Source organism: Hylobates moloch, unplaced genomic scaffold (genome assembly GCF_009828535.3).
Source record: "Hylobates moloch isolate HMO894 unplaced genomic scaffold, HMol_V3 SCAFFOLD_8, whole genome shotgun sequence".
Classification (NCBI taxonomy): domain Eukaryota; kingdom Metazoa; phylum Chordata; class Mammalia; order Primates; family Hylobatidae; genus Hylobates; species Hylobates moloch.
Window position 1 is genome coordinate 78,746,193 of NW_026652283.1, and position 15,542 is coordinate 78,761,734.

General features: G+C 55.7%; 2 protein-coding genes across 4 annotated transcripts in view; one reads left to right on the top strand and one right to left on the bottom strand.

The window, feature by feature from the left end:
* The window catches only part of MAPKAPK3 (MAPK activated protein kinase 3), a 31,253-nt gene extending 28,921 nt beyond the window's left edge, over nucleotides 1–2,332 (bottom strand). The window contains exons 1-2 of one of the 2 annotated variants that reach the window (XM_032161432.2): nucleotides 2,257–2,332; nucleotides 1,699–1,969 (exon numbers count right to left, since the gene is read on the bottom strand). In XM_032161432.2, the coding sequence (XP_032017323.1) occupies nucleotides 1,699–1,917 (219 nt within the window). In that variant the 5' untranslated portion in view covers nucleotides 1,918–1,969; nucleotides 2,257–2,332. Of the gene's footprint in view, nucleotides 1–1,698; nucleotides 1,970–2,241 lie in introns of both variants that reach the window. The other variant, XM_032161433.2, reaches the window with a different exon arrangement.
* A 5,631-nt stretch (nucleotides 2,333–7,963) lies between these two features.
* On the top strand, nucleotides 7,964–13,291 carry CISH (cytokine inducible SH2 containing protein). 2 transcript variants are annotated; one of them, XM_032161436.2, is made up of 3 exons: nucleotides 7,964–8,157; nucleotides 11,188–11,408; nucleotides 11,639–13,291. In XM_032161436.2, the coding sequence occupies exons 1-3, from the start codon at nucleotides 8,138–8,140 to the stop codon at nucleotides 12,172–12,174; spliced, it is 777 nt and encodes a 258-aa protein (XP_032017327.1). In that variant the 5' UTR covers nucleotides 7,964–8,137; the 3' UTR covers nucleotides 12,175–13,291. The 2 variants fall into 2 exon arrangements, with proteins under 2 accessions (XP_032017327.1, XP_058299188.1); XM_058443205.1 differs by lacking the exon at nucleotides 7,964–8,157 and adding an exon at nucleotides 9,337–9,407.
* Nucleotides 13,292–15,542: the final 2,251 nt, after the last annotated feature.

Consider the following 15,542-nt stretch of genomic DNA (forward strand, 5'->3'; position numbering starts at 1 on the left):
CTAAAAGACTCAGAGAATCCCATTCCTGATACTCTGAAAAGCTCCCCCACCCCATTCGACTGCTGGGTTAGTGGGCAAAGAAGCTATACCTGGGGCCCAGCCCCTCCAGCCCAACCCTGATCCTCTTCTAGACCCACCCGCATGTTCCCCTCCAAGGCACTCTGGGGAGACAACCTCCTCTGTTGGCCCTAGTGGTCCGGGGAAAGACACAGAGAGCTGGGTCCAGCTCCCTGCTCAGAGGCTTTCAGATCTTATGCCTTAAGTAAGTCCTGTAACCTCTCCAGACCTGTATCAGGTCCTGTACCAAGTGCTTTAAACGTATAATCTCATTTCATGTTCACAACAACTCCTTATCTTTCCCCATGAATAGATGCAGAAACCTGGCTTCCAGAGTCTAGGATATCATCCAAGGTCATGAAACCAGCAAACACAGGATACCTATTAGCCATATCTAGAGGACTCTGCACTTGGACTCATAATTAAAACTTGTGTAAAGGCCAGGCGCGGTGGCTCACGCCTGTAATCCCAGCACTTTGGGAGGCCGAGGCAGGCGGATCACGAGGTCAAGAGATCGAGACAATCCTGGCCAACATGGTGAAACCCTGTCTCTACTAAAAATACAAAAAATTATCTGGGTGTGGTGGGGCACGTCTGTAGTCCCAGCTACTCAGGAGACTGAGGCAGGAAAATCGCTTGAACCTGGGAGGTGGAGGTTGCAGTGAGCCGAGATTGTGCCACTGCACTCCAGCTTGGCAACAAAGCGAGACTTTGTCTCAAAAAAAAAAAATCTTTTGTAAAACGAGAAGGGCCTTTGCTGTACTTCTAGCCTCCAGGAGCCACTATCCCTGCCATGCTCTACCCATCCATTGGCACAAGCTACAAATGAGTAAAGACCCCAGAGATGACAGATTCAAGGGATTCTGGGTATGGGGTGTGGCCCTAGGCCCAGAACTGTATGCCTTAAGCCAGAACCAGGTACCCGCCCCTAGCATCCCCCGACCCCCACCATGCCACCTATATCAGCATGCCAGGTCTCCAGGGAGCCTATAGTCTGAGGTGGTTAGATGGCTGGCCCGCCCTCTGCCCAGGAACCAGGGGTGGGTTGGACCAGGGCCTGTCCCTTTCAACATGGGACCAGCGACTCGTCAGGGGTCTATCAGCAGCCTCCTGAGGCTCCACAGGTGCAGTGGGCATCAGCCTTGTCCTCTGGCCAGCCCTGGGAGGCTCACACCACTCCAGCCCAGACAGGCAGGGGCCACAGGGAAGAAGCAGTCCCACCCAAGCCTTGGTGGGGGCTCAGCTTCCAGCAAAGGGAAACAGATCCATTCCAGTCAGAGGAGCTTCACATGGAAGGGGCAGCCAAGCTGAACAAGAGATCCCCTTTGGACCTGAACACATGGGTCCAGCCAGAATCCCAGAGTCAAGAGTCACCCCTTCCCTGCTTCCGGATACAGCATATCTAGCCATAGTGACTCCACCCCTTGCTCACTGGGACACTCAACGCTTAGCTAGACTATGCCTCAGTTTCCCCATCTGTAAAGTAGGGAGGACCACAAGCCTGACCTTACAGGAGAGTATGACAATGAAACATGTTGCTGAGCATAGGAAGCTTAGCAGGTGCGCTAGACATAGCTTCACCCACAGGCTTCCGCTGTGGACCCTCCAGGATACCCCAGGCCTCAGTGAGGGCTCACTGACCTTCAGGGCACACTTCTGCCCAGTGCGCCGATGGAAGCACTCCAGCACTTTGCCGTTCACACCCAGGCCCAGCACCTGCTTGGACAACTGGTAGTCGTCGGTCACTGCGTACTTCTTGGGCTCCCGCCGCCCCCCCGGAGCACCGCCCAAACCGGGTCCGCCGGGTGCAGCTGGCGGGGGCACAGGGCCCCCCTGCTCCTCTGCTGTTTCACCATCCATGGCCCCCGCGGGGCGCTCAGAGGCGGCCCCAGCCTGGCGCTTCTAGTGGCACCTGGGGGAAAGGGGAAGAGTGAGTCCCGCCCAGACTTTTCCAACACACCCCAGCCTTGGAGCCTCTGAACTGCGCTGGGCTGCGAGCCCGGGGCAAGCTGGGAGTGCGGGATGAACGGCCTGAGAGTAGAGACGTGCAGCAGGGGGCGGTGGTCGCGCGGCCGGGTAAAAGCGAGCACCGCCCGGGCACGTGTCAAGAAGAGAAGGGGCCGGGCGCCTAATGGCCGCGAGGTCCCCGGAGGAGGCCGCAGAGGGGGCCCAGCGAGGGCGTACCTGGCGGCAACGCACCTTGCTGAGGTACCGGCGAAGGGCAGGGGCGGCGGTCGCGGGAGCTGGCGGCCGCAGAACGCCCAGGGCCGAGAGTCGCGCTGCCGGCGCCCACGTGACCTTCCCCCCCCCCACCCTCCCTGCTCCCTGCGCGTCATCCCAACTTGGGGCCCCGCTAGGTCAGCCTTAAAGGGCCAGGCGGGCCCCGGCTGGGTCCCGCCCCCGAGCCGGAACAAAATAGGAGGCGTGGCTTCCCAAGGGGGCGGTTACTTCCTCGGTTTCCAGGGACACCCAGGGAGGCCCCTGCACTGGCAGTCCGCTACTTGCGGGTCCCGGGTTTTTCTCGCAACCTAGAACGTGACAGCGCAGGACGTCTTATTTCTCTTGAAAGCTCTCCTTGAGTCGGGTGTTTGCTCTGCACGCTGCCAGGTGGCCCTCCAGTATGGCTTGCTAGGCTTCCGACTTGCCTAGTGGTGGCCAGCCCTCAGCGTACTCAACTTTTTAATTTTTGCCAACATGCCGAGGGAAGTGGCATCTCGTCGTTGTTGAATTCGCCACTCTAGCCTCTGGGCGTCTCCAGCACTGGCGACTGCCCCCTTTTGTGCAGCTCCCGCTCATGCCCTTGACTCGTTGCTTCCCTTTGGTATATACAGCGTCCTGGGGACCAGAAATCCCGAGTTGCCATTTGATCAGGTCTGCCAACCTTTCACCTTATGGTTTGGGCTTTTGGCGTCGTGTTTAAAAAGTCTCTGCCTCCCATCCGAGTGACAGATATTCTCCATTAGCTTTCTAGTTTTGCCTTGCACATTTAAGTCTCTATTAAGCCCATCTTAGACTACCTTACGTATTTTGAGCCAGTTTTCCCAACACCGGCTGTTAACTCTCATTTCACAGATGAGGAAACTGGGACCCCTGGGGAGAAAACAACTTGTCTAGAGCCATAGAGAGGGTGGCTGTGGCTGTCTTCTGGGACAGATTTGAACTACTCGCGCATATCACATCACTCCCCCAATCCGGAAGCTGAGGTACCTGAGCGAGCTGGCTCACTTGGAACTGGGAAAGTGCGGCTCAGGGCAGGGGCTCTGCATGGGCCTCTGCTGTCATCTACAGGCCATCTGCAGGACTGCAGGTACCAGGACCTCGGTCCCACTCACAGGCGTCTTCCAGCCATCCTACTCCTGGCTCCGGAATTTAGGCCCAGTGAGCGCCTTCCCCTCAGCCCCACTGGTTAACACACGCACACTCACGGACCCCTGGGCTGCATGTCCAGGCTCATCAGAGAAGTAGCTCTTGGAAATATGATCTTCTGTCAATGAATGAGTGAATGAGTGACTGAAAGGGTGCTACAACTTATTAGTGGGTACCCACTGTGTGCAGATGTTGAGTGGAGATGTGGGTGGGGCTCTGCCCCATTTCTTTCAGGCAACCTTCAAGCTAGCAGTGTTCAGTGAAGCAGGAGGCTCCAGACAATAGCCTCAGCTGGCCATAGTGAACACTTCTTGCAGACCAGATGCTGGGAATGTGCTCTCCCTGCAACCCCCTGACCTTACAGAGACTAGAGGAGGTCACACTATCCCTTCTGCCCCACACTACAGACACACAGGACAGAAAAGCCCAGAGAGGTTAAGTGACCCGTCTGAGGTCAGCAGCTGTCATGACAGAGCCCCCGTTCCAACTCCAAAGCACAACCTCAGGGCTGGGCTCTTATCCTCAAACCATGGCCTCTTCTCCTAGTCCTTTCTGGCTCCTCACACAGCCACATGTGCAAACATACTCTCACACATATACACATGCAGTCACACCTTTACACATGTGCACACACATGCACATAACACATGTGTAAACACACATGCATATAACACACATGCACACAGATACACATGCACATGTGCACACACACATGCATTTATGCCCAGCTGGACCCAGGATTGATGTCCCTGAGCCCAACCTGAGAATCTGATTCAAGATCTCAGAGCCTCTTTGAAAGCCCTATGATCTGGAAGCTTCTACTGCTGGGAGGAGCCAAAGAAGGCTCTGCTCTCTGAAGGCAACTAGTTTGAGCCTGGTGAACCTGAGGCTGAGCAAGATGTCATTCTGGTGAGCAGAAGGCTAGGCAGCTGAGGGTGGAGGCTAGCTCCTTGCCCCAGCCAAAGGCATCTCACTGAATGTTCTGTGAAGATGTCTTCTTTCTTTAAAATGGAATTAGATTATAATTACTCTACAAATTTTATAATTGTATTTTTTAAGCTGGTCCCTTTTATTAAAATTTTAAGGCCGGGCGCGGTGGCTCACGCTTGTAATCCCAGCACTTAGGGAGGCCGAGGCGGGCGGATCACGAGGTCAGGTGATCGAGACCACGTTGAAACCCCGTCTCTACTAAAAATACAGAAAATTAGCCGGGCGTCGTGGCGGGCGCCTGTAGTCCCAGCTACTCGGAGAGGCTGAGGCAGGAGAATGGCGTGAACCCGGGAGGCGGAGCTTGCAGTGAGCCGAGATCGCGCCACTGCACTCCAGCCTGGGCGACAGAGCAAGACTCTGTCTCAAAAAAAAAAAAAATTTAAGTTGCATAAGTAAAACTTCCTCATTGTAATTAATTCAAATTATACAGAAGTATGAAAAGTAAGCAAAGGTGCTGCTTCTCCCCTCCCAGTCCCTACAACCAGTGTCCATGGTTCCACAGGCACATGCATTCCCCACATGGGTCCATCGGAGAGATGCCTTGCAACTACTCACTTAGCCCAGGAAAGTCAGAATATGTGGTTTCCGTTAGTGCTCATGTTCCAGCAACCACCTGCCACATCCCCTCCACAATGATGGGAGGATTTGGCATGCAGGATGGCTAGGCCTGGTCAGGAGTGGGTTCATGGTGGCAGACTCTGCCACACAGCCCTTCATATAGCTGTGTGTACAAGTGGACAGAGACTTTGGAATAGCTTAAAGTGAGGGGGACTAAATCATACACACACACACACACACACACACACACACACACACACACACACACACACACACACACACACACACACACACACACACACACACACACACACATTCTGTCCTTCCTGGAGAGGGGAGGCTGCACATGGTGAGAGGATGGAGGCTAAATGAGCGAGACTTTGGGGAAGGCACTGCTGTGTATTCTTGTGATTCATCTTGTGATTGTTCTGGGTAGGGAGTGGCAGGGGAATCTTGCAGTAAGGTCAATCCCTGGGGTGCAGGAGAGGGATTATCCTAGAAGGGAGGAATCTATGGAGATTTGGCTAGTGAGGGCATGAGAGGGGGCACCGCTAGGTGGCAGTGTGGGCCCAGCAATCGGAGCCAGGGCTTCTAGGAAGCAGCCAGGGCAGGAGAATTAAGTACTAAGTTGGCCAGAGGGACCCAACTTAGTACTTGGGGCAGAACAGGGGCACATCACTGCTCCCAGCATGCAGGTGAGGTGCACAGTTCTGTCATATTCACACACACACAAAAATAGTTGGAAGGCCAAAACCCTTGGGACCCTTTGGTTTACACATAGACCGCATAATCACTGACCTCTGTAGGAGACACTTTCAAAGGGACACTCATGGTGCTCTGACATGGACAGGCCTGCGGGCAGAGAAGCTTCACTGAGGACCTCAAAGCTGGATGTCTAGGAGTTGGCAGATCACCAGCACCCATAGAGGAAGTAGGAGGAAGTGTGTAGGCTCCTGGCTTAAACCATTACTTGCCAGCTGGGAGATCTAAGGTATATTGTAAGCTCTCCATGCCTCAGTTTCCTCACCTGTAAAGAGGAGATAATATGTGGTAGTTGTGACAATGACATGAGGCTGCAAATTGCTGAGAGTGCTTGACACATAGTAAGTGTTCAGTTGAATAGTCATGGTGAGGGGGAAGAAGTATAGTTTTGGTAAAGAGCTTGGGATTTGGCCCCATAAGAGACCCAAGTTCAAAACTGTAACTCCGTTGCCTGGCAGCCGCAAAGTCCTTTTGTCTTCATAGTAATGAGACAGTGGACAGTTCCTACTGGCAAGTCAGTGGTCCACACAGGGGCCGCATACCAGGCTATCCAGGTATTCCAGCCCTCAAAGTGGGTTATAAGGTATCCATCCCCCCTACCCCCATTCCAAGAAAGTGGCTTCCGACCAACTCAGGAGGGGGCTGGCAGAGTTGTACTCATGAAGCCCGGCTTCCCTTCAGGAAAGCCACAGAGAAGTGACTGCCCTGAAATCTGAAACTTAACCGTTTTTCCCCCAGTTTCACAGGGTTTTGCTTTCAGGTTTCTTTTGCCCTCTGCCACTCTGGGCAGAGCAAGCTGAGCCCTGTCTTCCCTGGATGCTATCGTTCAGGCCCTTCAACATGGCCAGGGGTCTGTCACCCCTGCCCAGGATCTCAAAGCTAGCCTCCTTTCTGGGGACCCCGGGGGCACACACTGGGAGGGGGATGGGGGCGGGGAGTGGACCCTGCAACCTCTCCAAATCCCACAGTTCAGGCCCAAGGGTTTGGAGGAGATTCACATAGATCCTATAGTCTTTCAAGATGCTCCACAGTGAATCCAGTGAACTGAAAAAAGGTGGAGAGGGTCCTAGTAGGAGTGTGGGCTTCTGATTCAGAGCTGGGATCAAGCTATTACCCTGCCATTTCCTAGCATTTGTTCCCTGGGGCTGTCTTCTGTCTGCATAATGGGAGCAACACCAGTTGTAGAGGATCAAATGCAGCAAGTACTCCCTGTAGATAAGAGCGAGTGTTACTACTCTGCCCCCGCCATCCTGCCCCAACCTCTATCACCCTACTCCCAGATTATCTCCCTATGTTTTGAGCTGCAGGACTCTCTCAGCATTTTTTTTTTCTGGGGCGGGGAGGGGGGCACCAACCCAGAGTCCAGGCCGTCTGGGGCTGTCTCTGCTTGCTTTCTCAAATCTGTAGTCTCTTCTCCCCTGACTGGCAGGGCCGGCCAGAAACCAGTGCCAGCCAAGACTGGATGGTCTGCCTGATTCGAAAAGTTGGGATGTGCTTTCTCCTTCAACTCTTTCAAAGAAAACTTTCTTGTCTGGATCTTTCTGCCTGTGGTGACCGCTGGCTTGACTCCAGTGGACCCACTCATTTATGGAACCGTCCTCTGCACCCCGCCCTGCCCTAAGTCCCGCTCCAGACCTCACCCCATGCCACCCAATCCGACACCCGACACACAGAGTCCTAGGGTTCAAGAGCGGCCGTCCCAACACGAGGCGCTTGCACATGCCGACAGACCTCCTTGCAGGAGCCGCTCGCAGGGAGGACAAGCCCGGGACTCCGCCCCCTGCCCTGCCACGAGTTCCACGGCGAGATAAGAGGGCCCTTCCCCAACGACGCAGAATGCCAGAAGGCAATCTGGGCTCGGGTTGCTGAGCCCGGGCCCCTCCTTAACTTCCCCGACCCGGTCTTTCCCCACTGATCTCTCCGTCCTGCCCGGCTGGGTAGCGTCAGCCCCGGGTCCACGCGCTGCTATTGGCCCTCCCCGACCGCTCGGCTCCACCTTCAGCGTCGCGATTGGTCGGCTCGCGGGGCCCCGCCCCGTTTTCCTGGAAAGTTCTTGGAAATCTGTCAAAGTATTTCCTTTCACTGCCCAGGGCCCCAGACCCGGCGACGGCGCCCGCGCACCCCGCCCGGGCCCCACCGCTCAGCCCGCGGTTCTAGGAAGACGCCGCTTCCGGGAAGGGCTGGAACGCGGCAGACAAAGGATTAGCCAGCAGCTCGCCCCGCCCCGCTCGTCTGGCCCGCCCCCCTCACCCTCGCAGGCGGTCCGCGCCACTGTCTCTCAGTCCCTGCCCTGCGCCCGCGCGCACCGGGAGCCTACCCAGCACGCGCTCCGCGCCCACTGGTTCCCTCCCGCCGCCGCCGTCCAGCCGAGTCCCCACTCCGGAGTCGCCGCTGCCGCGGGGACATGGTCCTCTGCGTTCAGGGGTAAGCGCGTCTCTCTGCCCCCTCCCGGCCACCACGAGGGGCGCACGGGAGAACAGGGGCTTTGTGCTAGCTGCCGGGCATTGGGAGGGCTTGACGGGCCAGAGGTGACTGAGCGCAGACGGACCTCAGGAGCGAGGCTCTGTGTGGGGCTGGGACACTCCCACTCCCCGCCCTCACACACTCACCTCAATTCCCACTGTGGATTGGGAAACCGGGGGCTGGCCGGCTAAAGGAGGAACTCACAGGGTAGGCTCAACCTGGGTTCTCACTGGAGCAGATGGACGCTAAGGGCAGGGCGTCCCCCAAGATGTGGCCAACAATCCCAGATATTCTTCTGGGCCCAGAGCACTCTACGCTGGCCTGCCTGCTGCCCTGCCTGCCAGTAACCTTGGACCAGCCCCTGGCCCCCTCTGTCCTGGTGTCCCCTCTCCTGCCCCAGGCTAGCAAGTAGGCTCTTCTTGGGAAGCCAGCCGGAGATCCTTGCCTCTCCTCAGGCTGGCACCTGTTGGTCAGCAACTCTCGGGAGGCCCTGGGTCTGGTCCTGCCTGGGGTACCCCCACAATCGTCTCACAACCCTGTCTCAGCCCAGTCTGGGATCCCAATGTGAGAAGGACCTTGGCTCCTGCCTCTCATCTTCAAATTTCCCAGACTTGAGGTAGGGGACAGTGGAGAGGGGATGCTGATAAGACAGTCTTGACCTGAGCTGAGCATTCCTGGCCATCCACTCTGTCCTGAGCCTCAGCAACCCCTTCAAAGGGTCTGATGCTGGCCATGGTGATCTGACAGGAGCTCAGGAAGCTCCAAGGAGAGAGGAAGAAGGTATAAATGGGTGTTCTGCACTCAGGGAAGACTGGGTGGCTGTGCTTATCACAACTGGCCTGGCGCCAAGTGAGGGAGGGTGGAAGGTGAGGCCAAGGAAGAGGACGTGGAGGTGCTGGGAAGACTACTTCTCCCTTGCTGTCTCCAGCAAGTTCCTTCCTCCTGTCTGCATTCCGGGACTCCTGAATACCTGCCCCACCACTGCCTTCCACCCCAGGAGCCTCCCCCTGCATTCTGGGGTCCCATAGCCTCTTTCACTTTTTACCCTAGGTGAGCACCCCCTTGTAAGCTCAGGGCCACTGTTGGGTGTCGGGGAACAAAGTTTTTAACAGACTGCTGCGCTCCAAAGCAGGCACACACATGTACCTAGAACACACCACCCACTGTCCCCACCATGATGATGACACAGCCATAGACACACCCCTGCCCAGGTACACACTCACCAGGAGCTTGTGGTGATCAACACAGCTATTCATACACCCAGCTACCACATCAGCCCCAGAGGTGCCCACACCTACATGTGGGATCTGAGGACCGGCTAAGCTATCTGGACATGGCCACCCACAGAGGTTCCAGCCCGACCGGCTAGCCACCAACCATGCTCCTGGGAAGGTAGCTGTGGGCCCCAGCAGACAGGTCATCTCAAAATTTGGCCTCCAGCTCTCCAAGAGGGATTTCCGAGCTCCCACAGTACAGCCAGGGTAGGTGTGGAAAAGTTTGTGGCAGGCTGTTGTGTGCCAGAGTCGTGTGGCCCTTTCTCACTGTGAGTGGTCACAGGGCCATGATTTTTAGAACCTAGAGGGTCACCTATAACCTACACAGGAGTCAGATCTGGCTCCTGCCACCAGCTCCTGCCTACCCCTTCCTGCCTCACAAGCAATACTGGCGCCGTTTGCCCAAGCCGTCCTCTCTACGTGGGGTCCCTTCCCCCAGCTCCTTCCTTTGGCCTGGAAGATTCAGCTCAGGAGCAAGCAGACCCTGACTCCCCCACGACACCTGCAGTTTTATGACTTTGCATTATAATCACTCTTAGTGTCGTCTTCCCCAGCCAGTCTGGTTCTCCTTGAGGGCAAGGCCATGGTTTCATTATCACAGTGTCCTGAGGCCCAGCCAGGGACTAGACCCAGAACTAAGGCTTGGAGATGTATTTTGCAAGGAGTGAGGGAGGAGCAGCAGTCTTCCTGGGGAAGTAGAGCCAGTCCCTGCTGCCCTCCCAAGGAGGAAGCCCTAGTATCACCCTGCTGGGTGGGCTTCCCCTAGGAGAAAGCTGCTACTCAGATTTTGGTCGGCTCAGTTCCCCCAACCCCAGCCATCCAAGGATATGGTGTTACTGAACCTCTCAGTGTATGGGTTGGTGGGACCCTTTATTGCGGAAAAGAGAAACTGAAGCCCAGTGAAGAGCAAGCTTTGTACAAGATCGTAGAGCCTGGTAGGGCTGGCTTGCCAGGGGGGATCTGGAGTGTGGGTTAGGTCCCTGCCCTTTGGTGGGAGCTCATACTGACAGGAGGTGAGACTTACCAGTGCCTTTAGAGGCCACTGTCCACCCCAGACCCTCCACTGGGAGAAGCAGAGGCCAGGATAGGCTGACTTGTATGGGTAGGGGATTATTTCAGTCTCTAAATCCTGGCCAGTGTGGACCTAGGTCCCTCTGAGAGACACTCCTATCCATGGGGAGGTAGCGTGTGACCTCAGGCAGACTACCATAATCCTGGGGCTTCTCTGGAGGACCCCACACAGATCTATCGTAGGATAAATCTACCTGTCTATCGTAGATCTATCTCTCAGCTAGGACCCTTCATCAGTGGGCCATTTAATCAGCCCACCTCAGCCAGGAGGGCACAAACATGAAGCTACTTTGCACTGAATCCTATCAGTGTGGTGAGAACATTAGAAATGCCTATAGGGAATGATCTGTGTTTTTGGTTGATATAAAATAGAGAGCGATTAATTACCGTTTAGTAAATGCAGGGCAGTGGAAAAGAATCTTTCAAAAGAGGATCCCCACATGGAAACAATCAAGGTGGCTTTTGTGATGACAAGTGGGGAACGAGATACTGGACTAACTGAGCCCATGGCTGGGTAGAGGGGAAGCTGAGGCTCATAGTGAGATGGGCCAGCCAGTGGTCATGAAACTAGTCTGGGGCATAGGGGGGTCTCTGGAGATGGGGGAAGCATGGGTCCTCCACTCACTGCTCATCCACTGCCTTCTAGACCTCGTCCTTTGCTGGCTGTGGAGCGGACTGGGCAGCGGCCTCTGTGTGCCCCATCCCTGGAACTGCCCGAGCCAGTCATGCAGCCCTTGCCTGCCGGGGCCTTCCTCGAGGAGGTGGCAGAGGGTACCCCAGCCCAGACAGAGAGCGAGCCAAAGGTGCTGGACCCAGAGGAGGATCTTCTGTGCATAGCCAAGACCTTCTCCTACCTTCGGGAATCTGGTGAGTCTGAGGGGGGAGGCAGGCCTTTTCCTGAGTAGTCTGGTGGGAGAAGCTTAGTTCTGCCTTTGATTCTGATTTGGGAGGCATAGCACTACCCAGGAGAGTCTGATGGGAGAGGCACAGCCCTCTCTAGGGAAGTGTGAAGCGGGAGGCACTGCCTTGACTTGCCCTGGATTGGTTACCCCAGCTAATTTCCACTATGTCCCTTGGTCCCCTCTGCACTTGCCTAGGCTGGTATTGGGGTTCCATTACGGCCAGCGAGGCCCGGCAACACCTGCAGAAGATGCCAGAAGGCACGTTCTTAGTACGTGACAGCACCCACCCCAGCTACCTGTTCACGCTGTCAGTGAAAACCACTCGTGGCCCCACCAATGTGCGCATTGAGTACGCTGACTCCAGCTTCCGTCTGGACTCCAACTGCTTGTCCAGGCCACGCATCCTGGCCTTTCCGGATGTGGTCAGCCTTGTGCAGCACTATGTGGCCTCCTGCGCTGCTGATACCCGAAGCGACAGCCCCGATCCTGCTCCCACCCCGGCCCTGCCTATACCTAAGGAGGATGCGCCTAGTGACCCAGCACTGCCTGCTCCTCCACCAGCCACTGCTGTACACCTAAAACTGGTGCAGCCCTTTGTACGCAGAAGCAGTGCCCGCAGCCTGCAACACCTGTGCCGCCTTGTCATCAACCATCTGGTGGCCGACGTGGACTGCCTGCCACTGCCCCGGCGCATGGCCGACTACCTCCGACAGTACCCCTTCCAGCTCTGACTGTGCCGGGCAACCTGCCCAGCCTCACCCAGTCACACCCTGGAGGGGACATCAGCCCCAGCTGGACTTGGGCCCCCACTGTCCCTCCTCCAGGCATCCTGTGCCTGCATACCTCTGGCAGCTGGCCCAGGAAGAGCCAGCAAGAGCAAGGCATGGGAGAGGGGAGATGTCACACAACTTGGAGGTAAATGCCCCCAGGCCGCATGTGGCTTCATTATACTGAGCCATGTGTCAGAGGATGGGGAGACAGGCAGGACCTTGTCTCACCTGTGGGCTGGGCCCAGACCTCCACTCGCTTGCCTGCCCTGGCCACCTGAACTGTATGGGCACTCTCAGCCCTGGTTTTTCAGTCCCCAGGGTCGGGTAGGACCCCTCCCGGCGGCCAGCCTCTGTTTCTGGGAGGATGACAGGCAGAGGAACTGAGATCGACAGTGACTAGTGACCCCTTGTTGAGGGGTAAGCCAGGCTAGGGGACTGCACAATTATACACTATTTATTTATTTATTCTCCTTGGGGTTGGTGTCAGGGGTGAGCCAACCCCACCTCTATGCCCTGAGCCCTGGTAGTCCAGAGACCCCAACTGTGCCCTGGCTTCTCTGGTTCTTCCCTGTGGAGAGCCCATCCTGAGACATGTTGCTGGAACCAAGGCAATCCTGGATGTCCTGGTACTGACCCACCCGTCTGTGAATGTGTCCACTCTCTTCTGCCCCCAGCCATATTTGGGGAGGATGGACAACTACAATAGATAAGAAAATGCAGCCGGAGCCTCAGTCCCCAGCAGAGCCTGTGTCTCACCCCCTCACAGGACAGAGCTGCATCTGCATAGAGCTGGTCTCACTGTGGCGCAGGCCCCGGGGGGAGTGCCTGTGCTGTCAGGAAGAGGGGGTGCTGGTTTGAGGGCCGCCACTGCAGTTCTGCTAGGTCTGCTTCCTGCCCAGGAAGGTGCCTGCACATGAGAGGAGAGAAATACGCGTCTGATAAGACTTCATGAAATAATAATTATAACAAAGAACAGTTTGGTGGTCTTTTCTCTTCCACTGATTTTTCTGTAATGACATTATACCTTTATTACCTCTTTATTTTATTACCTCTATAATAAAATGATACCTTTCATGTACAGAGCCCTCAATGGGGCCTCTTTTGAGTTGTGTACACAATGTGTCCCCTTTGATCTTGTTATCATTAGCCCCATTTGATATTTGGGCTAGTGGAGAGGCCCAGAAATTCTATATGGCTGAGCAGTCCCTGCTGGGGACTCATTAAGGAGTGGAGGAGACAGGGAACAGCGTCTCCTTTCATCTCCCCTGGGTCCCCTTGGGAAATGGAAGCTAGGAGACAAAGGCCAGTTAGACTGCCTGCAGGGTGACTGTCCTGGCCACTGCCAGGCGAGGGCTGGGGGGAGGGTGGCAGAGGTGCACCAGCCCTGAGAGATGTGTAAACAAGAAATGCCAACTCCAAATGGCAAGTGGAGACTACCCAGGGAGAGAGAGCTGTGGACCACTCCTGGAGTCAGTGTCTTGAGATGAGGAAACTAGTAGTCAGAGAAGTCAGGGCTGGTTCTCCCAGGAAGAAGGCACAGTGATTGCAAAGGCACCAAGGCATGACTGGGAGGCGTGTGTTCCTGACACAAAGACCTGAAGAGGGCTTGCTCTGTGCAGTGGGGCAGGGCAATTGAATCGGGGTAGGGGCCAGTGAGCTGGCAGAGTCTGGCCTGGGGCAGGGGTGTCCGGGTTCTGGTCCAGACTGGTTGGGATTGGGGGATCCTTTCTTCTCTCTCAGGGTTCAGCACACCAGAAGTGTGTGGAAAAGCAATTACAATGAAAACACCCTCCATTACCGGACAGTCTGACTTTGGAGCACTATCTGTTGAGATCTTCCTGTGTCCCGAAGTTTTCCGCACCTTTGCTTAAGGGCCCCACAGGAAAGCTTCTCTAAAGCTTTCTAACCTTTATTCTGGAAACAATCCTAAGCTTCCTGTTGTCTTAGCCCTCAAGCAATTAGAAGTCTTAGAGTAGAAGAGACACTTGTTGGCAGGTTGAGAGCAAGAAGGGGTGAGGAGTGACAGGCTGATTACAGGGAGGGGTGAGGATGAGGAAAGACAGCAAGAACCATGGAGTTCACACAGGACCCTGGGGACATGGAGGCAGTCACAGCAAAGAATAGGTCTGACGTTAGGTGAGAGTGAGCAAGAGGTGGGTGATGGAGGGAGGGCTGTCTTTCCTGGATGTGGCACCCAGACCCAGGTGGCCAGCCATGTGCCTTCCCTGTTACTGGCGGCGGCCTGAGCACTTGGCTGTCTGTAGGGCCAGATGGCACGCTTCCTCCAGGTCACCATGACCCAGCCAGGGGTATTTGCAGTTCCTCATTCCTTCAGTCTGAATTTCAGCTGCTTCATTGCTTCCAGAATGCCTGAGGTAACCCCTCTGTCTGCTTCACCCCTAGATTTGAGTCACCTAGCGGATGGGTAGTGGATACAGAGGGGCCAGTGTCAAGCTGTTCCTCACCTGGTGCTGCAGCCTGGACAGAAAGCTGCTGTGGCGAGAGGAAGCACAGAAAACTGCTTTGTCCACAGAGAGAAATGTCTCAAGGTGCCTGCCAGATGCTGGGCATGGGGCAAGGGCTTGCACCTCATATAGCACTCACCACAACTTTGGGAGTGAAGTCCAAATATTACCCACGCTCCACAGATGAGGAAACCAAGGCTCAGAGCAGGGAAGGGGCTGACCGAGGCCACTCAACAAGTGGGGCTCAGGGCAGAGCTAACCCTGGGGGGTCCTGACTGACCTTTTGTCCCCTGGATTACTACATGAGATGGGGAGGACAGGGATGGCGGCTTCCAGGCAAGTTGCTCTTGGACGCTGTTTTCTATCTCCTGGTCTCCCTGCCTGCTGAGAGCTCTTGGCCACTGGCCTGGCCACCAAAGTCCTGTTTTCTTCACCCTGGCCTCAGCTCAAGCCAGGGCCCGGCTCCTGTCTGGGGAGGGGCTGCCAGCTACTTCTGACCCCCAACATGTTCTAGGTTCCATCTTCTTTTCTTGTTTCCCTGCCAGGGTAGTGAATGATGCCTGCCCAGACCCCAATCAGAGACTCAGCCTAACAGATGCTGAAGATCCTCTGGCCAACGTGATCACCACTGGGTAGTCCTGGCACACATGTTGACACTAGCCAGGAACAAAGGGATGAGCCTTCTGGTGGGTGCAAGGACCCTGTACAACATACAAACAGTAACAAAGGTCACACTTTATCATTAAGTCCTCCACCAGCACATGTGCTCCAAAGGCACCAACTGGGCCAGACTCCATCTAGGTCCTGGGGACAGCAAGGAACAAGACAGACACGGTCCCCATACTCATGGGGCTCATGGGCTAG